Source organism: Myodes glareolus, chromosome 15 (assembly GCF_982192425.1).
Source record: "Myodes glareolus chromosome 15, mMyoGla1.1, whole genome shotgun sequence".
In the NCBI taxonomy this organism is placed as follows: Eukaryota; Metazoa; Chordata; class Mammalia; order Rodentia; family Cricetidae; genus Myodes; species Myodes glareolus.
The window spans coordinates 5648548-5672319 of NC_142040.1; the positions used below are offsets into that span (position 1 = coordinate 5648548).

At 39.3% G+C, this 23772-nt stretch overlaps 2 protein-coding genes across 8 annotated transcripts in view; one reads left to right on the top strand and one right to left on the bottom strand.

The window, feature by feature from the left end:
- The window catches only part of Slf1 (SMC5/6 complex localization factor 1), a 65811-nt gene extending 60986 nt beyond the window's left edge, over positions 1 to 4825 (bottom strand). The window contains exon 1 of one of the 3 annotated variants that reach the window (XM_048424271.3): positions 4678 to 4825. Coding sequence is in view for 2 of the 3 variants with exons in the window: in XM_048424263.3 (XP_048280220.1) it covers positions 825 to 836 (12 nt within the window). In the remaining variant the exon portion in view is untranslated. Of the gene's footprint in view, positions 1 to 824; positions 959 to 4677 lie in introns of those variants that run through there. The other 2 variants (XM_048424263.3, XM_048424284.3) reach the window with 2 other exon arrangements.
- A 26-nt stretch (positions 4826 to 4851) lies between these two features.
- Positions 4852 to 23772, top strand: part of Kiaa0825 (KIAA0825 ortholog) — a 460826-nt gene continuing 441905 nt past the window's right edge. For 2 of the 5 annotated variants that reach the window (XM_048424217.3, XM_048424236.3), the window contains exon 1: positions 4852 to 4970. The gene's annotated coding sequence lies outside the window, so the exon portion shown is untranslated. The remainder of the gene's footprint in view (positions 4971 to 23772) is intronic. The other 3 variants (XM_087896747.1, XM_087896748.1, XM_048424231.3) reach the window with 2 other exon arrangements.

Sequence of the window (23772 nt, forward strand, 5' to 3'; positions counted from 1 at the left end):
AAAGAGGAAGAGAAGAGACCTAAGTGATAAAACAGAATATCCTGGTTCAAACAGTATGAACACATCCATGTCTAAAACCACATCAGAATGCAAGACATTTATTCACAAGTTCATCAGAACAGGAGGAGTGTTCATTAACTTCCACAGAGTTGTAAACCCCGGACATGCACACAACTATCAGTTTTAAGAACGCCAAGACTAAATTAATTGCCTTTTGTAATTATATTACCAAGCAGAAACAAAGGCAACATTTCTGAACATCATATTCCATGAAAAAAAAAAGGTCTCATGACATTCAATATATCTGACTATATGGGACAATATATACACAAACACGGTAAAACAGACATGGTTGTCTTTTATACATAAAGTAGTAGCTTGATGGTTTTTCCATACCCTGGAAGTTAAAGACAACAGTAAACAGCAGCCTGATGCACCAATAAGTTAAAAGAGAACACTACAGAAATGTCCTTAAGGCATATCAATAAGCCAGGCCACTTAGAGTTAAATTTTATACAGATGATAAGCTCTGAAATATAGAGAACTAAGAGCTTACTTCTTGAAATCTTCTAGTACCAGAAAACAACAAACATTCCATACCATAGTTAACAATGGAAAATTTCCTATCTTCTCAGATACAGTGGGGTAAAGAAGGAGGACATATGAACCTTTAAGTACCACACAGATGGCATCTTCACATAAAAGAGGAGAGATGGTTTACTTTTATTAATCGATTATCTTTTTAGTAAAATTACACCAATACATTCCTAGTTATAAGTTTTGTAGTAATACTTTAAAAACTTAGTAATTTAAAATGTACTCACCCTGAACCACATAAAATCCAAAACTCAGGAGACAGTGCCTGTGAACAGGCTGCCCTTTATACATAGCAAGCAACTGTCACTTGTTTGTCACTATTTTGGCCTGGTGCAAAAATATCTCTCACCAAGGCCTACCCTTGATGCCTGAAATTCTTTGACAGTTGGTGTCAGTCAGCCAGAAGCACCAGGACACCTACATTTCTCATTACTGTGACTGCGTATATTTTATCCTAAGTTTTTAAATAGAATCTCTGAATTCTTTACAACATACCAGCGCTAGTGTACATCTTCATTCCCAGCTCTAAAGAGGCATAGGCAAGTGGATCTCTGTTTCAAGTCAGCCTGGCTGGTCTACACTATGAGTTCCAGGCCAGCAAGAGATACAATGAGACCCTGTTTCAAAAATAAGGAAACAAAAAAGAAAAGCAAGGTGGAATACAGGTAATAGAATAAAGGTCTGTGGCTGAGAAAGGACAATGACTACAAGTCAAAGGTCAGCAAGGACATACAGAGTGCATACAGGACAGGACAGAAAAGTGGGGTGGGGGGAGGGACAACAGGCAGGATAAATAGTTGGCTAAAAAATTACTCTAGAAAGGAGAAGCCAGGATGCTTGACCAAGTTCTTAAAGGGAAGAAAGGTAACTCCTCTACTCTGCATTATGATGTTTTATAAACAGCCATAGATGAGTATAAGAACTACATTGTTACTGCTAAAATAATCTTTACCAATTTTTGCTTTTTTTAATTTCAATCAACATTTTGAGTATAGACAATTTCAAAAGTACTACAAAGTCTATACAGTGATTAAACTCATCTCTAATTTCCTTGTCTTATAAAGCTACTGTATTAATGTGATATGTATATGAAAAACAAGTACCAACAACATTTGGAAATGTACTTCCCTAATTTTTATGATTAGCTTTCCATGCTAATATTCTTGTTGGTAAATAAAATAATAAACCACATGTTGAAAATTAGCAGTTTCTTCATTTTCATTATAAAGAAAACTATTTTGATTTGAAACCTTCTTTAACTGGCGAGCATTTGAAATTTCTTTTTTTCTGAAAAGCACATACAAGTCTCCAGTACAGTTGACTTTACTGTTTTGAATTCAAAACTTGAAAGATTCAACTGAGCAATTAAATTGAAACTAAAAAGTAAAATGAAACGGAACATGGCCAAAGCACCAGATCTCTTTCTGCTTTACAATGTTGCAATACATTCACTCATGTCTTAGTACTCAACCTATGTGAAGAAACTCTGTAGTTCTGAATGCTTTCATTTCAAGTGCTTCCCTCTGGACACAGGAAAAAACAGACCCTTGGTCTAATGTTACTGAGCAGGTCTTTGGAATTTGTTTTAAAAGATGTTATTGTTAGTCCCAAGGAGATGGCTCAGCAGGTAAAGGTACTTGCCACTAAACCTAAAGACCTGAGTTTGATCCCAAGACCCACATGGAAGGTCTTAAATACATGTGCATCCACAAAATAAACATGGAAAAAAATGGTCTTACTTCTTGTTACTTACTTCTTTCAATGACACGATATATTAATTATTTAACAGAGGTCTGGAGGGATTGGGGATGTAGCTTAATGCTACAGTGTCTACCTAGCATATGTAAGACCCTAGGTTCAATCTACAAGCAACACAAAAAAAGAGACAAATTGAAAAGAAAACCGCAGGTCTCTAGCGATAGATGTGAGAAATGTTCTTGCTTCTTGGAAAAGAAGCAATTATTAATTCCTTTATTAAATAATTTGGTAACAGAGAATTAATAAAAAGTGAATGTGGCAAGAAAGAAATAAAAAGGAAACTGAAGGAAAATGTGGAACTATCCCATAAATCCAACACTGTACATGGTATAGGCTGAGCTAGGCCTTTTAATTGAGGGTTAAAGGAGTTCTTAGAAAGCATACTGTGGCCCAGGAGATAAGCACTGAGTGGATCCCTAGCACCAGGACACAGATTGAAAATTCACCTTAAGGAGTCACATTTTTGTAAGAACAGAGACACCAAGATTTAAAGATGAGCCTGTTCTGTGAAAAGGTTATGTATGTTCCACAACGCCAACCAGGCTGAAATTTCAGGTTAAATCTACTTTCTTAAACACATTACAATTTTATAGATCAATCTATATTCCATCAGAACTGCAGGAAGGCGTGAGAAAGAATCTACTACATAGGTAAGAGGACATTTAGAGCAACAAATGCAAAGATGTAAACAGTTACTAATCATTTTCAGAAAGATACTAATGTCTAAAATATGTATATATTTCTAGGGATATTCTAAAGAATACTATTATTTTTCTGTTGGCAAAACAGATTCTACTATTCTCTCAAAACAGATTTGTAGTCAATTATTGGAATTTTTCATACAGATTTTCTCAATAATATCAAAATAGTTTCAATTTCAAAATAATTTCGCTGGAATCAATTAAAAGAACAACAGGTGATTTTTCACTATAGTTTTTTGTTCTTTAGAAAGGTTCGTCAGCTTTTTTAGGCTTTATTATTTCAACCTTACAGAGAACTGACTTTATTATTTTCCTGTTTATTAAACAGTGGAAAGAAAAGACTTGTAGAATAATATATTCAAGATACATAATGAAAATACTATCTAATTAGTAAGACTATACTAATGGTTTCCTACAAAAAAATCAAAGAGGCATCCATGGAAAACGGAACTCATGGAACAAAATCTTCATTAACTTTGATTATGAAAAGGAATCATATTGACAACTACTTCACACGCTATCATGATCTAAGCTTTCTGCTTTACATAAGCAAAAATATTCTAAACTATATATTTGACCATCATCTAAGTCAATAAAACATGAGAAAAGCTGGATTTAGAAAACAGGTTAAATAGGTTAGTTACTTATTGAAGACTCTCTTAAAATAAGATAGATCTAAATAGTTGAGAATTTTTAACACCCTAGTACGTGAAAAAGAAATTATTAACTTACAAATACTAAAATTTCCTCTCACACAAATCTACAAGCAAATCATCAGCTATGGTCTTAATATCTAGACTAAATGACAAAATCCCATTCACAGAGCTTCCAAGGTAAGATCTGGGTCATGACAGGGCACACAGTCCGTAAGATGTGGTGTCTGTTACATATATACTGTAAATCCAGTTCATTCCCAATGTCTCAATAGGCCTTGTTTCCTCTGTAAAGGACAGTCATTTGTCATAAAAGTGCTTGGGGACTTTAAAGTCAAGTTCCATCTACCACAGGTCCCAAATCCTGATTTGGAGTATTAAGGCAAATCATGGTTTGTCAATATTTAGTCAGGCTTTGTTAGTGAAATACGTTCCTGAATAATCACTTAAGCTCGTACAGGAAGCAGACAGGCTCCTCAGGAACACAGACCCTCCCTTTAGGAGAGGTTCGTGTGTTTCTATTAAAAGCCTACAGTAGCCGCAGAGATACAAACTCATTTTCCTTTCGGTGTGAAAAACTCAATGCTACCAGAGAGAAAGAATGTCCCGATTTTCCTCCCAAAGGAGGGCAGGCCCTGGGAATCCCTGCCACTGTCACTGAAGCTAAGGTTGGGAGGGGACGAGGCTGCCTAGCCGGTTCTATGGAAACCGGAGACGCGGGCGGCCTAGCGCTGGGCCCCGACGGCAGGCAGCGGCCGAGAGCACGGCGCAGGGGCGACCTGGGCCACAGGGCCAGGCAGGGCCGGCCACGGTGTGGGGCCCCAGCCACCCCGACTTCACCGTGAAGGAACCAAGGCTGTGGAAAGCGCGAGCGCCAGGCGCCGCGGCGGCCCAGCGAGGACGGCGGGACTGTCCAGGCGCGGCCTGGGGACGCGGTAAATGGCGTCTTCCGGGCGGAGGCGCTTTACCTTCCCGGCCGACCGGAGTTCTGGGCGGTTTTCTTCGGGCGGTGGTGGCGGTGGCGGAGGGGGTGGCGGTGGCAGCGGGAGTGGTGACGACTAGGACAGCAGCACTCCCTGCTCCATTAATCTGGGTTCTAGGAAATAATTTCCCGCCGCGCGCTCGGCGGCCCCGGAAATAGTTTATCACTTCCGGGTGGTTGTCAGTGACGCTCTCGAGCGGTCGCCAGGGCGGTCTGAGCTGTGAACCTCCGGGCCAGCGCGCCTGGCTCCCACGGGATGCGCGACTTCGGTGGAGACTGGTAAGTGACTTCCTCTCGTCTGTTCAGCCTGGTGTTTCTGGCCAGCCCCTACCTGCAGCAGCATGTTGGTAGGACCGAGAACTGAGCAGGCAAGGATTGAACCAGTAAGTCCCAAGTCCTTTCCCGAGGCTGGAGAAGGCCCTGGGACCCTGCTTACTGTCTTAACTGGCATTATTTGTTTCCAACGTGGATGTGGATCTTGGCTCCCCAAGTGTTCCAGGGCAGTGCAGAAGACAACTGGGTTCTGTGCCAGTGATTGAGCAGCATTCCTACCGTCTCCTTTTTGTAGGATTTGGTCACCGTGGTTTCTCGGAGAAAACTTCATGATGTTCCTTCTACTGAATACTGTTGAAATAGTTTTGGGGTGCACTAGGAGGGCACGCAGGCAACTGAAGAGTACATCTTTTACATATTTTCGGAATGGAGCATGGAAGTCATTCCTGACTTATAATTAATTGAGCTTTTCTCCTTTGGTTTCAAGTAAAGAATGGCTTCTATTTTTGTTAATTACTATGAACTAATGAGATGATATCATGCTTACACTTGTATGCATCAGCTTTAGATACATGTGTTCCATTTTGGAAACCACTGACCCGGAATTAGGTTTGCTTTCAGGAAGGAATGCTCTGACTTTACTCCAAACTCTCTCACTAAGAACTTTGAATGTAGCTCAGATTTCCCCAGAGAAATTGCTTCTGACAAAGGTATGCATTTTATTTTGGACCTCAGAGGTGTAACTTTTACACATGAATTGTCATGGCTAGGATTTGAATCTGGTTTCTTGACTCTGAATTTGATTGTTTTATTGTGTTTGCCTGACTTGGTGGCATGTGCTGGAAATTTCAGTACTGGGGAAATTGGAGTAGGAAGATTAGGAATTTAAGGTCATCCTAGGTCACTTATTAGACTCTCGAGACAATTCTGAGCTGTATCTGATCCTGTCTCAAAACCAAAACAAAACAAAACAATGAGCAACAAAAAAGATTGAGATATGGAATAGTTTTTGCTGTTTCTTTAGAATTCTGGACTTTGTTTCCCAGCACCCACATCAGGTGGCTCATAATGGCTGTGTAACTCCAACTCCAGGTCTTCTTCCAGCCTCTGCTGGTACCTGCATGTATTTGTGCATTCACACACACGTAAAGGAAAATAAGTCATTCAAAAAAAACTTAGTTCAAAAAATCACTCATTTAAGTTTTAGCTACAATAGTATATTACATTAGAAGTCAATCAGTGTACATAGCAAACCTTGGAGCTAACAAGATATAAATAAAGGTAATTTTCACATGAATAAGATAAATACCCATCATTGACCAATTTTATCATATTACCCCAAAGGTATAGTAGTTGCAACAAAAACAAGAGATGTAGAGGTTAATAGCAATTCAGTCACTCTTAAGTCTTGAGTACCAGCTAACTCTAAAGGCAGCTATTTAAACCATACATTTGTATATATTTATGTACCAGTATCAACACATATGATTGCTTACCATCTCTTACCATCTCCCATAGGAGATATAGTCTTAAATCTTCATGGTACTAGAGTATTATCCTTCTCTTACAGATGATAAAGCTGGGGCAAGATTAACTTTGTATGTGGTCCTAGTTCACATACAGTTATTAAGAACCATACCTATGATTTAAACCAATGCATTTCCAAAGACTGTATTCATAACCAAATTGCCATGTTTTTATGTTTTAACCCTGGTTTGGCTCTAATATGTTTATGTTTTATTAAGTACAGAGAATGATGTATGATATCTGTACTTTCAGATTTGAACGAATACGTTTATTAAGTATTTATCAACCCAAAGTTGATAAATAACAAGAGATGTAGCAAAATACCATCATCAATTGCTCAAAACTTCTAGGCCAAATTGACTGTGAAACCCCTTTAAGGCAATCAGATTGAGTTCCTGATCAAGAGAGTCCCCTACTTGTTGTGGAATATTAGTTAACAATGTGTTACATTTGTTTATGCTATGGAGTATGACCATTTTCTCTTGAATCTTTTGATGAGATAAAGTAGATTTTCACCATATCTATGATTTCAGCTAAGCATCTCTTATCGTGTGTTTGTGTTTGTGTGTATGCATGTATATGTAGACTTACAAGATCTTTATAATTGCTAACCTTCATTATCTTCTAGAGAATTTGTGATTTTAAAAAAGGATCAGATCAAGACTATGATTTGACTGCTCACACACACACCATACTGCTAACACAAATAACAAAGTCACTGCTCACACACTCAACATACTGCTAACACACAATAACATACTCACTGCTCACACACTCAACATACTGCTAATACACAATAACATACTCACTGCTCACACACTCAACATACTGCTAATACACAATAACATACTCACTGCTCACACACAACATACTGCTAACACAAATAACATACTCACTGCTCACACACTCAACATACTGCTAACACACAATAACATACTCACTGCTCACACACTCAACATACTGCTAATACACAATAACATACTCACTGCTCACACACTCAACATACTGCTAACACAAAATGAGATACTTTTACTGCTCACACACACAACATACTGCTAACACACAATAACATACTCACTGCTCACACACTCAACATACTGCTAACACACATTAATATACTCACTGCACACACACACACACACACACACAATATCCCAAGAATAATGTTCAAGTAGGTATTTTACTATATGGTTTATAAAAGCTAACACCAAAGCAAGATACAGATTTGTTTAAATACAGAGAGATCAGGTGGTAGACCTTAGTGCATCCTTAGGAATACATCTTTCATAAAAAAAAGATGTCATAACAGTAGATGCTAAATAGGTATTTGTCACATGAATTAAACAAGGCAATATAAAATAGTTGATTTCAGAGAGAAACTAAATATAGACTTCAGCTCATTGAATCATTATCTGAAAAAGCTACCTAAGTTCTCTGAGTACACTTTCTTCATCTATCATATGATAATAAAATGGCACTCATATACATAAAATGAATAAATCTTAAAAAAATAAAGTTGGTGTTTTAAAATGGGACAAGTAAGTGAAGTCATATGGATTAGAATTTAAAGCCTTGGGTTTCTTTTGTCCTGTTTGCTTATTCATAAGCTAGGGATGGCAATGATGCCTTCATAGTACCTTTGTGGAGAGCCAGTGAAATAATGCAGAATTTAATGTTGCATTGTGCTGTAGCACGTTGTTCAAATTTCCCTAGAAGTGAGTGTCAAAAGGTATTATGTATGCAAAAGGCTTTTAGAAACACCCAGGATGAAAGAGAATAGGGGTAAGATGTGGATGAGGTAGGCTTGAAATGTCAGGCTAGTGCAGGTGTGACAACATAGTTTTAAAAGAGGAAGAAAGGAGAAGAGAATAACAGTATCAAACTGTTACCCTTTTCTGAGGAATCTTCCACAGAGGACCTGTAGTCACTTATGCATGGAGCTGTGGGTTTGATTCCAAAAGCTACATGAACCAGTAATACATACTTCCCAGAACTTGATAGCTAAATGGAGACAGAAGGATCAGAAGTTCAAGGTTATCTTTGGCTACCCTATCTCAAATAAGTAAATAAATTAATTGATAATTTTAGAAAGTCTTTGAGCCGGGCGGTGGTGGCACACACCTTTAATCTCAGCACTCGGGAGGCAGAGGCAGGCGGATCTCTGTGAGTTTGAGGCCAGCCTGGTCCACAAGAGCTAGTTCCAGGACAGGCTCTAAAACTACAGTGAAACCTGTCTCAAAAAACAAGCAAAACAAAAAATATTTTAGGAAGTCTTTGGAAAGTAAGTCCTCATACCAAAGTTATCTCTGAAAGGGATTTCATGTTGCCCCCATACTATACAATGTTAGTACAAGTGTAACCAACTTTGGCTAACATGCTTTAATTTATTACTCTGAATTTCAACTCATGAATTTCATGGCCCTTTCCACCCTCACAGAAAGTACAACCCTAATTCACAGACACTGATGCTAACTCTTATGCCATGTCTTCTTACACTAACTCCTATATTTTATAATACAATTTTGTTAGCTGTAAAGAACAGTTGAAGACCCAAAAGATACGTTCCAAAGAGCCATTTAAAAATGTGAATGTGTACTGCTTTTGGAATTCAGTAGTGAAATAAAAACTGTGATCTAAATTTCTGCATTCAAGTAGTCAAGAAATGAGATGTTAACCAGGAGTGCTGCTCAAACCTGTAATCTCAGGTCTTGGAGGATGAAGCAGGAAGGAATCACAAGTTTAAAGTCACCCATGTTATGTGGTATGGAGAGACTCTGTTCTTCTTCCAGTTACAATACAATTAAAATTTTGATAGAAAAAAAATCAATTTCCATCATCCAAATAATATTAACATGCACACTTTAAATATTATCTGGCTGCTCTTGTACCCTGAATAGTTTGCTAAAATACAAAAATTATTCTAGTTTTATAGCCTCTGTCTTTGTGTTGGAGGCAATTATGGAGCTGCAGCAGTACAGGACTTTTAAAATAGCAATCTATACCTATCAATTCAGTGAATAGGGGACTCTAGTTTCAGTTGAGTGTATTTTCAGAACTTAAAGTGTGTTACCATGAATCATGGTTGAATTGACAGCAAGTGATTTAGATGAACCTCTTTATCTGCAGAAGGAAATGAAGACTAAAGAGATTCAGCCTGTCCAGTTTTCTGGAACTGAAATTCAGTGCCAGGTCTTAAAGATGAAAATGTAGACTTATTTTGGTTTACATCATGCTTTCCAGAAAAGACATCTTGTTTGTTTGTTTTTCTACCTGGCACACACCGGTTTGTGGATATGACGAGTGTTCTTTTGTGTTTTTCACCGTTTGCTAAGATTTCCTGAAAAACATTCTTCCCTATGGCTGTCCGTTGGATGTCCAAGATCATGTATGTAGATCTTTCTAGCTGTCAGCAGCTTTCACCTGAGTCTTCCCAGTTTGCTCTCAACGAGGCACAGCTGTCTAGCAGTAAGACTGGAGTTCACTTAACGCAAAGCAATGAGCTAGCTTTAAGAAGATTTCCTAGGCTTGTTATAATGAGGTCTAAATTTTCAGTAAATTTATTTTATATTTATTATGTAATTATTATATCATGTTATGACATTTCTTTACCTATTTTCCTTGCTGTATTTTTAACCTTAGCTAATCATATGTTTTCACTTAAAATATAACGATTGTTTAATCACAGGATGATACATTTCTTTAAATTTTATAGAGAGGTCATCCTTTCTTTTTCTAATGTATATTCATTCATGTTTGCCCTCAGACATGTTCATGGGGGATGAAATTATTCCTTAAAAGTAAGCTAACCTTAAAAGTCTTCTGCTCATTTTGAAATAGTTCAGAAGCTGGCTGGTTGTACAGAGGCACGATGAGGCTCAGTTCCTGTAATGCTTTTGTGCCGTGGTCTCCTTGGGGGTTTAGTATTTATCTATTAGTATCATCTGATCCTGTCTTTCTAGGCCTTTATCATTTGTTTAACCTAGCAATTTCAGATGTTGGTTTGGGCATCACTTCCACTCTTAAATATTACTGAAAACCTTCAGAGAATAGTTTTTTTTATTATTGTTGTTTTGTGTTAGTTGTGTAGATGTATCTGGGGGGGGGACTCTGTGTATGTGTGTGTGCCGTCCAGTGAAACTTTTTGGGTGTGGCTTCACACATATAGGACCAGAGGTCAATGCTAGGTGATTTTCTCTCTGTTTCTCTCTGACGCCTCACCCTCCTTCTCCCCAGATAGACTTCTCTCAGTGAATCTGGAGCTTACTGATTTACCATTAAGGATCTGCTTATTTCTGTGTCCCCAGCATTGTGGTCACAGAAGTGTGCCATCATCATTCACCTGGGCATCTAAACTCAGGTCCTCACACTTTTGTAGCAGGCTCTTCACTATCTGATCTGCTCCCCCAGCCCTCTTGTGCTTTGAGACAAGGTCTTTGTAATAGATTAAATAAAAATGCTGCAGGGTCCCTGTCAGCTACAGTAGCAGAAATGCTGCAGGTTACCGAGTGGCGGCAGTGGGCAGCTGGTCCCAAGAGCAGTCCTAGGCAGGGACTGGCACAGGTCCCTGATCGGCGGCTGGTCCTGGGCAGGGAACCACACTGTGGGTGAGAGATGGAGACATGGATAGGCATGTCATGCAGAGTGAGATTGGATATTTATTTAATGGGTTATGGAGGGGAAGAAGAAGGGGAGAAGAGCAGAAAGGCACACACACACATACATACAGAGAGAGAGAGAGAGAGAATAGAGAGAAGGGAGAGACGGGAGCTGCCTCTTCTAGAGGTGATATAGATATGAATAATTTGCATTGGTATGAAATTTAAGGTCAATTTTGTTATATGTATATGTATTTCTGATCATGATTGAGGTATTGAGATTGTGTAGTTCATTTAAAAATGTAATGTATAATTAGGAAATATAGGTTGTTAATGGATAATTATCGATAATAATCAATCTTGGAGTCATGTTAGTTAGATTTTCTAGATATATAGAGATATATTTCAGTTAGATAGGCATTCTTCATATCTTTCAAAGACTTCAGAATATGGCATTTAATGTTTTAATAACTTAGGGCTTTTCATGACAATGAGACATGTGTGCTCCTGGCAGCACAAATCTACTTCAAGAGAAAGATGGGCATTGAAGAGACTCCTTATGGAGTTTGATAGCCATTTGGGCAAGAAACTGCTCTTGCCTGGACTGATGCATAAACTGGACACAAAGAACCCGCAGAGAGAGAGAGAGAACTGCTAAACTTGCCTAAAGGTGAGATGGTTTTTCGGTGTTCCTAATTCATAAAAGAGTCTGTGGGACATTCTGCAGGACATAGTGACTGAACTGCCTTTGAAATTTCCTGCTTCATGGAAATGTCTGCTGGAAACTATGGGCCTGAAGGCTAAAGATGGATGCCCCAACGGCACAGAAAAACTTTGGGTGACTGTCCAGGCAGCGAGATGTCTCTGTCATTTCTAGAGTTTGAAGTTGCTTATTTCTTGTTTAATTAGGTAATATTATATCCTTCTAAAATCTTTAATGGAGTTGAGGAATGGTTAGTTATAGTTTTCCTTAGTTATGATAAAAGATAAAATAGATATAAATATTGTAACTGTAATTCTTGCTTGATAACTGTTTTGTTTTATGCAATTTTACTATGTTAAAATTAAAGCCTTTCTTTTTTGTTTAAACAGAAAAAGGGAAAATGATGGAGGAGGGTTAACTGTCTATGTGTTACTTTCATTGGTTAATAAAGAAACTGCCTTGGCTTTTGATAGGACAGCAGCTTAGATAGGTGGAGTAGACAAAACAGAATGCTGGGAGAAAGAAGACAATGAGGCAGTCGCCATGACTCTCCTCTCCGAGACAACTGCAGGTTAGAATCCTCTCGGTAAGCCACCACCTCGTGGTGCTACACAGATTATTAAAAATGGGTTAATCAAGATGTGATAGTTAGCCAATAAGATACTAAAACTAATAGGCCAAGCAGTGTTTAAAAGAATACAGTTTCCATGTAATTATTTCGAGTGTAAACTAGCCGGGAGCCGAGCGGCGAAAACACGGCCCCTGCTCCTTCTACATAGAGGGAGATGGACAAGGAAGGGACTCAGGCTACAGCAGTAAGAAAGATCTGCCTGCCTCAGCGGATAGTGGGGGGGAGTGGGCGTGGGTTGTCACTTAAAGAGACAGAACAGATCATTACATTGCCATCTCTTTTTTATGATAAAAATGCGGGAGGTAAGGCACCATAGATTAAAGGAATTGGGGCGGCGGATTATCAAGACTGCTTCCTGCTTTTTGTGAGTGTTGTCTTTGGGGAGGGAACCTGAGAAAACTGAGTGCAGGTCACATCCTGGTGTAGCTGGTCTGTTTCTTCCTGTCTGGTGTTTGTGGTATGGAAACGTCTGGTGTCTCCTACACCTGTTTAAGATGGATACTTTAATTAGGCTCCCTGGAACTCACAAGAATTCTTTGAGTTTGTGAAAACAGAAATTTTAGACATATACATTGTATAAACAGTATCATATTTATGTCAAAATGACTGTGATAGTTTTTTTTATTCAAAGTGATTTTATTGCTCGTGTACACAAGGGAATTTATGCCACTAAAGCAGAGACTGTGGATGACTCATATTTCGAGTTGGGTGGGAGGACCCGCTTGGTTTTATAGTAACGAGCCAGCCGGTGAATTCTGCTCTCTATCAGAATCAGACAGAATTTAGCATCCTTATTCTTTCTGTTCCTCTCAAGATGTTTTCAGACAGTGACCTTCTTAATCAAATGGTAGAGATCTTCAGGGAGATCAGGGGCAAGGCCTTTGGATTTAAGGATTCTCAAGATTTTATTACCAGTTACAAAACGAACCTGGGACACACCGTGTGAGTCCCTCAAGATAACACCTATTTGGGAGGGAATGAGGCCTTTTTTAGCCAGTTTGTAAATCTGTTCCTTCATGTCATCAGACATCAGCTACAGCCATGTGGGGACACTACGGCGGTAGGGCAGCGGGAGCTTGCATACGACCCATGATGATGGAGGTCTGGCAGCATAGAGAGAACGAGCTGTGATAGATATTTTCGTACAATGAAAAATATTTTTAAGACTATGGACAGCAGAGTGAGAAAGAAATTTGATAACTTGTATCTGTCCTCACACCTTTATAACTTGCAGGTCTTGTATTTGTATTTTACTGAAATTTGTTTGGTGAGATTGTCCTTTTAAATGGAAAAAACCTCTTAGCTGTCAAACTACATCAGAGATCTTTGAGAAGGATAAAATATTACTTGAGTTACTAATTAGAAAACACCAGAGAACTTACTTGGTTGGCACCTAGATGTACTCTTCAGGGTCCTCCATGGTTGCTGAAGGTCATGTTTGCCTTTTGCTGTTTAGTGCAGGGACTGCCAGCTCTAGAAGATCCTGTGGGCTAAGAAATCTGTAGGAAGACAAGCCTACCTTGACCTGCGCAGCTAGGCTGTCGATTCCAGCGATTCTGTCCATTGTCTAGTGATCTTCAATTTAGATGAAAGGCAGTTTTTCCCAGTGGTCAGCGTTTCGCAGTTGAAGCAAATTGCAGATGAATGTTGTTCTGTGCCCATTTTTCTTCTGGTGTGGGACAATTATCTGTATTCTGGTAATTATACTTTAAATAAATAATGATTGACCCACTATCTCAGGCTTCTTATTAATGATTACAACTTATATTAGCCCATTATTCTTATCTATGTTAGCCATGTTGTACAGTACCTTTCTCAGTGAGGCGGTCACCTCTTGCTTTCTTCTGTGGCTAGGCAAGGGCTACAGAGGAATTGACTTGCTTCTTCCCAGAATTCTCTTGTTCTCTTTGACCCACCCACCCTTCCTGTCTGGGTGTCCCGCCTATACTTTCTTCCCGGCTACTGACCAATCAGCATTTATTTAAAATATAATTGACAGAATACAGATCATTGTCACACACCATTCCCTCCTTAAAAATAAAAACAATAAAAAACAAGAACTCTGAATCTAATATCCTTTGTTTAGCTTTTCTCCTGACCATAACCTATAACAACTTGTAATCAACATTCTAAACAAAGGAAAATATCCATAGATATTTTTCCATTTTTGGGGAATGTGGGCATAGTATTCCAGGCTACTTCCTACTGATTGGGGGTGCTGATAATCTTATGGGAACCTAAAGAAAATTTAGAATTATGACCATCTCCTTGCCTGGAGTAACCTGTGAGGCTTGATCATCTCAGGCAGCAGTCTTGAATTTGTTCTGGATGTAGAACTCAGACATCTAGGCCATCTGTTCCTACTGGAGACTTTTCAGGTGGTCTTCCTTGAACAAACCTGATTTTCTTAATGCAGAATGAATCCACAGCCTCTCATTTTCTGTCAAAACAAAAGCAAAACCTCTTCTCTAAAGTAACATATCTTTTGGCTTCAATTTTGAAGTCAACACATTTTCAAAATACCTATCTTGAATTAATTCAGCAGCATTTATTATAAACAGATACCTTTTAGCAGCTGTTGCTTTTTTCCAGCATTCAAACAATTCAAAGAGAGCATAATAATATATAGTATCCAGACCCATCTTTATGTGGCTTTATTTTAACCCCTATTTCTTTTATTTTTACTTTTATCTTTTTGCTTTGTGATACAGGTTCTCTGTATCTTTGACTGTCCTGGAACTCCTTATATAGACCAGGCTACCCTTGAACTCAAAGAGATCCACTTGCCTCTGATTCCAAGTGCTGGGATTCAAGGTGTGTCCACCACACCTTGAACTCACAGAGGTCTGCCTGCCTCTGTCTCCCTAGTGTTGGGATTAAAGGTGTATGCTACCACACCCAAGTATTCTCCTTTTTCTTTTTTCTTTTAAGGACTTTAATCTTTTTCTTTTCTCTTACAAGCCTCCATATATTTTTAGCACACTGTAAACCATTTGTTTACATGTCTGTTTTTGTGCCAGTGCCATATTGTTGTTATTAGGTTGACTGGATATTATATCTTAAGATATGGAATTTTAGTATATACTTTTATTATGTATTTCAGTTACCATTTAGTGCCATTTTCTTTAGTATTTCTTTTTATATTTTGGAATTAGAATTTATATTTTTTTAAAAGAAAACAAACTATTTTTTTCATTTTACATACCAATCCCAGTTCCCACTCCCTCCCCTCCTTCCATTTCCTCCACCTACACTTCCCACCTCACCCCCATCCATTCCTCAGACAGAGTAAGGCACATTGTTTTGGGGAAGGTCCAAGGCCCTCCCTACTCTATCTAGGCTGAGCAAGGTATCCATCCAAAGAAAATAGGTTCATAAAAAGGCAGTACAAATAGTAGTGATAAATCCTGGTGCCATTGCAAGTGGCCCCTCAGTCTGCCCTAGCCATACAACTGTCACCTACATTCAATGGGGCTAGTTTGGACCTATGCTGGTTCCCTCCCTATCTGGCTGGAGTTGGTGAGCTTTCATTAGCTCAGGTAGTCTGTTTCAGTGGGTATCTCCATCATGGTCTTGACATTTTTGCCCATATTCTCATTCCTCCCACTCCTCAACTGTACTTTGGGTGCTCAGTCCAGTGCATGGATGTGGGTCTCTGCCTCAGTTTTCATCAGTTGCTGGATGAAAGTTCTATGGCAATATTTAAGATATTCTGTAGTGAAGGAGCTGCGGGCAGGCCTGCTTTTCATCCCACCTGGCTCACGCACGGCTAGCTTAGCCCCGGAAATAACAACACACAAATTGTATTCATTTAAACACTGCTTGGCCCATTATCTCTAGAGAGTTGGTTACTGGCTAACTCTCACCTCTTGTTTAACCCATTTCTATTAATCTGTGTAGCACCACAAGGTGGTGACTTACCAGCAAAGATTCAGCATGTCTGACCTGGTGGCTGGCTCCATGGCGTCTGCCTCACTTCCCTTCTTCCCTGCATTCTGCTCTGTTTACTCCGCCTACCTAATTTTCTGTCCTATCAGAGGGCCAAGGCAGTCTCTTTATTAACCAATGAAAGTAACAATAGATAGTAAACCCTTCCACATCAATATTCTTCAGTCTGACTACAGGGCAAAATCAGTCCAGGCACCTTATTCTCTATTGCTTAGGATCTTAGCTGGGGTCATCCTTGTGGTTTCCTGCAATTTCTCTAGTGCCAGGTTTCTTGTTCGCCCCATAATGGCTCCCTCAATCAAAATATCTCTTTCCTTGCTCTCATCTCTGTCCTTCCTCCATCTTGACTATCCCATTTCCTCACGTTCTATTCCCCTTCTCCCCCTATTGTCCCCTTTCACCATCGCTACTCCCCCAAGTCCCTTGCTCCCAATTTGTCAGGCGATCTTCTCTATTTCCCTTTTTCAAGTGTATCTATGTATGGTTTTTCTCAGTTTCAGAAGGTCCCATTTATTTCTTATTACTCTCAGTGTTATATTTAGGAAGTGGTCTCCTGTGCCTATGCATTGAAAACTACTTCCCACTTTATCTCCTATCAAGTTTACTGTCATCAGATTTATATTGAGGTCTTTAATCCATTTGGATATGAGTTTTGTGCATGGAGATAGATATGGATTTATTTTCATTCTTCTACAGTTTGGCCTTCAATTATGCCAGCATCATCTATTTAAGATACTTTCTTTTTTCTATTGTTTATTTTTAGCTTCTTTATCAAAATCAGGTGTTCATACGTGTGTGAATTAATATCTAGGTCTTTGATTCAATCCCATTGGTCAACCTCTCTGTTTTTATGCCAATACCAAGCTGTTTTCTTTACTGTAGCTCTGTAATAGAGCTTGTTATCAAGGATGGTGATACCTCAGGAAATTCCTTTATTGTACAGCATTGTTTGGGCTATCCTGAGTTTTTTGTTTTTTTCATATGAAGTTGGTTATTGTTGTTTCAAGGTCTGTGAAGAATTGTGTTAGGATTTTTAAGGGGATCATGTTGAATCTATACATTGCTTTTGATTGAATTGCTATTTTTACTATGTTGATCCTACCTATCCAAGAGCATGGGAGATCTTTCCATTTTCTGTTATCTTCTCCAATTTCTTTCTTCAAAGACTTAAAGTTCTTGTCAAATAGGTCTTTCTAACCAGAAAACTAACAGTTCTGTGGTTAGTGTAACCCAAGGATATTTTATGTTATTTGTGATTTTGTGAAGGATGATGTTTCTCTGATTTCTTTCTCAGCAATTTATTATTTGTATATAGGAGGGCTACTGTTTTTATAAGTTGATCTTGTATCCTGCCATATTACTGAAAGTATTTATCAGCTGAAGAATTCCTTGTAGAGTTTTGGGGCCGCTTATGTATACTATCATATCATCAGCAAATAGCAAGAGTTTGACTTCTTCCTTTCTTATTTGAATCCCCTTGATCTCCTTTTGTTGTCTTACTATACTTCCTGCTGTCTCCTTCTCTATCATCTCTCTCCATGGGCTCACTTTGTGCTTTGATGGTCTCCTTTGTCCATGCTGTCCAATTGTTCCTGTGACCTGAGGCCAATAGAACTGTTGGCTGTCTGAGCTAGCTCACTGTGAGCATCTTTAGTTCCACTGACAACATTGTTTTGTTAAATGAGTTTTCTTTGGCCATTATAAAGAAGTTTCTGGTCCTAATGCTCTTTTTTTAACTGGAAAAACCTTTATACTGACTGGTTTGTTATTGCTGGTAAAAAAAAAAAAAAGTATCCAGAATGTTACTGCCAAAAGGTTATACTTTAATTTCAAAAACTAATTTAAAATACTTAGGTATTAAATGATTAGATTTAATTAGCTTGGATATAAATATAGGAATGAAATGAAACTCATTCTAAACGAAAATGGCTAAATAAATTTAATGAATACAATGTAATCTATTTGAAAAAAAACTTATTGGACTTTCATGTTCACTGCAGCTAATTTTTTTTATTGACTTTTATTTGTAGTAAGGAGGAGCAGGCCCCTTGTTCCGTCCCGCCCTGCTAGCTTACACCCAAAATAATCAAACAGAAACTGTATTCATTTAAACACTGCCTGGCCCATTAGTTACTAGCCTATTTTTGGGTAACTCACATCTTGATTCAACCCATTTCTAATAATCTGTATGTCACCACGAGTTCGTGGCTTACTGGGAAAGATTCAGCATGTCTTACCTGGCAACTCCATGGCAGTTCTCTGTCTGCCCTTCTTACCAGCATACTTAAGTGCTGCCCTATCAAAAGGCCAAGACAGTTTCTTTATTCAACAAATGAAACCAAAACATAGACAGAACTTTCTACACCATTTCCCGTTTTCTGTTAAAATAAAAAGGAAGGCTTTAACTTTAGCATATTAAAATTTCACATAACAACACAAGTATCAAGCAAGAATTACAGATACAATATTTATATCTACTTTATCTCTTAGCATAACAAAGGAAAACTATAACTATCTATATATTCTCCATCTCCATCAAAGACTCCAGAAAGATATATTACCTAAGTCAACGGGAAATAAGCAACTTCTAAAACTCTAGAAATGACAGAGAAATCTCGCTGCCTGTACAGTCACCCAAATTTTTTTTGTGTCACTGGGGCATCCATCTTTAGCCTATAGGTCCATAGTATCCAGCAGACAATTCCATGAGGCAGGAAATTTCAAAGTCAGTTCAGTCACTTTCTTTTATATCCTGCTGATTGTCTCACAGAATCTTTTATGAAACAGGAACCCCAAAGGATCATCTCACTTTTAGGCAAGCACAGCAGTCATCTGTCTGCGTGTTCTTCATGTCTAGTTTATGCAACAATCCAGGAAAAAACAGTTTCTTGCCCAAATGGCTAATCAACTCCATAAGGAGCCTCTTCGATGCCCATGTTCCTCTTGAAGTATCTGGTGCTGCTAGGAGCAGACGTGCCTCATTGTCATGGAAAGCCTTAAGTTATTAAAACATTTTAGAGGCCATATTCTTTATTGTCTTTTAAATACATGAAGAATACCTATCTGAAATATATCTCTATATATCCAGAAAATATAACATGACTACAAGCTTGACTATTATTGATGATTATCCAATAACAACCTATATTTTCTAATTATACGTTACATTTTTAACTGAACTACACAATCACAATACCTTAATCAAGAGCAGAAATATACATATAACAAGATTGACCTTAAATTTATATAAACAAACCAAGATTTATACCAATGCAAATTATTTATATCTATATCATATCCCCCTTTAAATGTAAACAAAACATTTACGAACAACATTTGGGAATATGCACATAGTTATTTCTCTCCAAACTGCTTCGCGCTGTATGAGGGCCACTGTTAATTAGGTCCTTCATGGTATATCCTGTGTGCTAGGTTCATCTCAGTCAGCAGTTGAGTGAAGTAATTTTGTGATGGTGTTTATGGCAATCTTTCAGGAGGGCGTGGTATATCTTACCATATTCATCTAGAAGCAATCCACAGGGTCTCATCCTCTGTGAAAACAAAGGAAGAACCTCTCTTCCAAAGCACCATCTTCTTAGACCCAAATTCTGAAGTTAAGATACCTTTAAAATATATATGTTGGCTTAGTTTAACAGCCCATACAATGAAACGTCTCTCTGTACTTAGCTCTCTCACATTCAAAAAATTCAAAGAAAACACAACAATATGCATAATCCAGACTCTCTGTGTATTCTCCATCTTTACGTGGCTTTTGTTTACTTTCTTTAATCTATGATTATCTGTTCTCTGTCTCTTTAAAGATTTTATCCTTCTGTTTAAAGCATTAACTTTATTTTATGACTCTTTATATTCTTTATTTCTTTTCTCTCAGTTCTACATACATTTATCTAACACCGTGACCATTAGAGGTCGCTTATATGTGAATCTGTCTTATTGCTTTGTCCTTTATTCTCTACTGTCTTGAAGAGCTTTTAAAATGCTAAGCAGCTTGGTTGCAGCTCCCCCTCTTTCCAATTTCAAAATGGTGGATGTACCATTTCTGTTAGCTCTGGGGCTGATAAGAAGGAGCCGCACTCAGCACTTTAACCCTGAGAATGAGCATGCAGCACATAATTTTTATCTGAGTTACAGCCAAATCTGCCACTCTGGACACTGCCCAGCCTGGAAACATCTCTGTGTATGGCGGCAGGAATTTGTCATGCTCTCCTGCTTGTGAACACCTAGTTGGCCTGATCCTGCCACCTGCTCGGGCAGACAGTGCTGAGCCATTGTCATTGTTGCAGAGTACTTTCTTTCCAATCCTGAGTGGGCACACAAACAGCCAGGTTCACAAATGCTCCATAGCCAGAGTTTGCACTGGCAGCAGTGCCCAGGAAGCCTTGTTTTGAAATGGTGCCCCTTTTTTTCTGCTACTATGGCTGAGTCAGGAAAATCTCTCTGCAGCAGACCACCAGCAAACAACAAAACACTTTGTTAAACTGTTTTTTTTTTTATGTGTGTCTAGAATTCCTTTTCAAGGCCTCTTTGATTTTAGATGGAATTAGTCATCCATGTTGGAGAGCCAATCTGTAGTAAGGAGGAACAGGCCCCTTCTTCCATCCTGCCCAGCTGGATTATACCCGAAATAATCACACAGAAACTGTATTCATTTAAACACTGCCTGGCCCATTAGTTCTAGCCTCTTATTGGCTAACTCACATCTTGATTCAACCCATTTCTAATAATCTGTTTGTCACCACGAGGTCATGGCTTACTGGGAAAGATTCGGCATGTCTGACCTGATAGCTCCATGGCAGTTCTCTCTTTGCCCTTCTTACCAGCATGCAGTTTTGTCTATTCCGTCTACCTAAATGCTTCCCTATCAAAAGGCCAAAGCAGTTTCTTTATTCAACCAATGAAACCAACACACTGACAGAATAACCTCGTACACCATTTATTGAGCTCTACATTTCTGTCTGCTTTGATTTATGACCTAAAAATGATATTTCTGGGTCTTGAGGAAGGATGTTTTTTAATTTTCTGAGAAATTTCCACACTGACATCCAAAGGGGCTGTACCAGCTTGCATTCCCACCAGCAATGCAGGAGTGTTCCCTTTGCCCCTCAACCTCTCCAGCATAAGTTGTCATCACTGTTTTTGATCTTGGCCATTCTTAAAGGTATAATGTCGCGACTGCCTCGACCAGCAAGCAAGACGCAACACCGGAGCTCTTCTTGCAAACAGTTTACTCAGGACCTTGTTACAATAGTTTCTCTCTCCGGGCAAGCTTCTCCCAGCCTTTAAGTAGCCCTGGGTAGCCAATCCTGGATCGCCACGTGGGCACTGTCCATAGGTCCACTTACACGCAAGCAGATTACAATCATCGCGTGGTCCTGGCCTTAGCCAAATAAAGTGTTGTTTACCACTGAGAGCGCTCCCTTTCGGGATCGTGGAAGGCGGAAGCAGGCGCTATCTTTTAGGTGCGGTTCCACGCAGCTCTCTACAGTTCCCCCTTTTTTGTTTTAAAAGCAACAGGCAAGAGTAGAGGTCTGATCTCTGTTAAAAATGAAGCATGTACTATTGTTTATCCAGGTGTCCTCCACCCAGAAAACACTAGACCCGCTTGGTGCCCTTTTTCCAGAGGTGGGAGTTTGGCACCAACCCACGTGCAATCAGACTTACTCTTCTTGAGGTAGATGTAATTACCCTCAAGTGCAGTGCACAAGCCTCGCATCCTCTGCTTATATATCTTTTAAAGTAGTTAACCAAGCTTGGGGGGACTGTCATGCTTCGATAGCCGTGAAGGCTTGAATGATCATAGCTGCATTGTGATGTTGTGAGGCCCTCATGTGACAAATGCACCACAGACATACCAGGGAGGCAAGCACCATTAGGCCTGTCAGGGCTCCTATTCCCACCCACTCGTTAAAATAACTAGAAGTTCGTTTCAGCATATTAAGAAAAGCATTAGCAGTAGGTAATTCCAGCTGTGTGGCATTCAGGGAAATAATCTGGCTGATCAAGGTGTCCGTCAGGTTCTCGAACTCCTTGCTCCAGTTTCCCTGGAGATATGCGCTCAACTGCCGGCTCAGGTTACCGTTCTGTGTAAAATTCTCAGCCAATCTGGAAGTAATGCATAAAGAGGAGAGGGAATGAATACATCCTACACTGGTTAAGGTTACTAAATCATCCACTTGCTCTTGCAAGAGGTCTACTCTTTGGTTTACTGTCAAAATGCCAGCTTTTAAATGACCATTGATAGATTTTAAAGTGTCATTGTGGAGGCTGTCCTCTCCACGATTTCATTAACTATCTCTGCAATCTGAGTTGTTGCAGCCATGGCAACAGCAGTTGTCGTGGCAGCTGCAGCAGATACAGCAATTGCGGAGAGTAGGGTTGCTGTTATCCCAAAGTCTCATTTTGTTCCGAGCAAATGAGCGATTGGGAAGGTACCAGTATCAACTCTGACTGGGATGGGAACATGTGTGGGAACTCTCATCACCACAGCTGTGTTATAAGGACCATTCCAGCACTGACTTGCGAGGCAAGTTGCCTTAGAGAAATTACAATAGATCACATCCTCTGTGGCATTGGTAATATTAGTCAGCAAAAAGAAGAAGGGTGTAGCATGAGAGGCTGGCTTTTTGGGGTTTCTGTCCCGCCCGGTACCCCACAGCCGGCAAACCCCAAAGAAAATCACACACAAGACTCCATAAGATTATAAACTGATTGGCCCATTAGGTCAGGCTACTTATTAGCTCTTATAACTTATGTGACCCCATTATCCTTATCTACGTTAGCACATGGCTCAGTACCTTTTCCAGCGGGGCAGCTTACATCTTTCCTCTTCGGTGGTCTGGGCAGAACTGGGGAGGGAGCTTCCTGCTTCCCAGAATACTCCCAGTCTCTTTGCTCCACCTTTACTTCCTGTCTGGCTTTCCCACCTATACTGCCTGCCTGGCCAATCAGCGTTTTATTAAAATATGATTGACCGAATACAGACAATTCTCCCACACCAGAAGGGTCCCTTTCAGCACACTGTACTTGCAGAAACGATAAGGTTGTTAATCATTTTATTTATAGTAACATGTGAAAGAACTCCCTTCGTATCTCGGCTGTCAGAGATGTTAAGTAGCTGAGTTAACAGTCAAATTACGAAGGGCAGCAAAAGGCTCTAGGGATGAAAAGGCCCCTCTTTCATTAGAAAGAATCCATTGAAACCAGGGCCAAGTATTTTTCTTATTATTTTTCTGATTAGTCCGATTAGCAAGATTAAAGGAATATCTTCCTAAAGGAGGGGTAAATTCAAAACCTGGTGCAATCTGCTTTGACTTATGATCTGGACTTTGACAAGGTGTCCAATGAGGGGGGTACCCTAAATTAGGGGCACAATAAGGTAATACT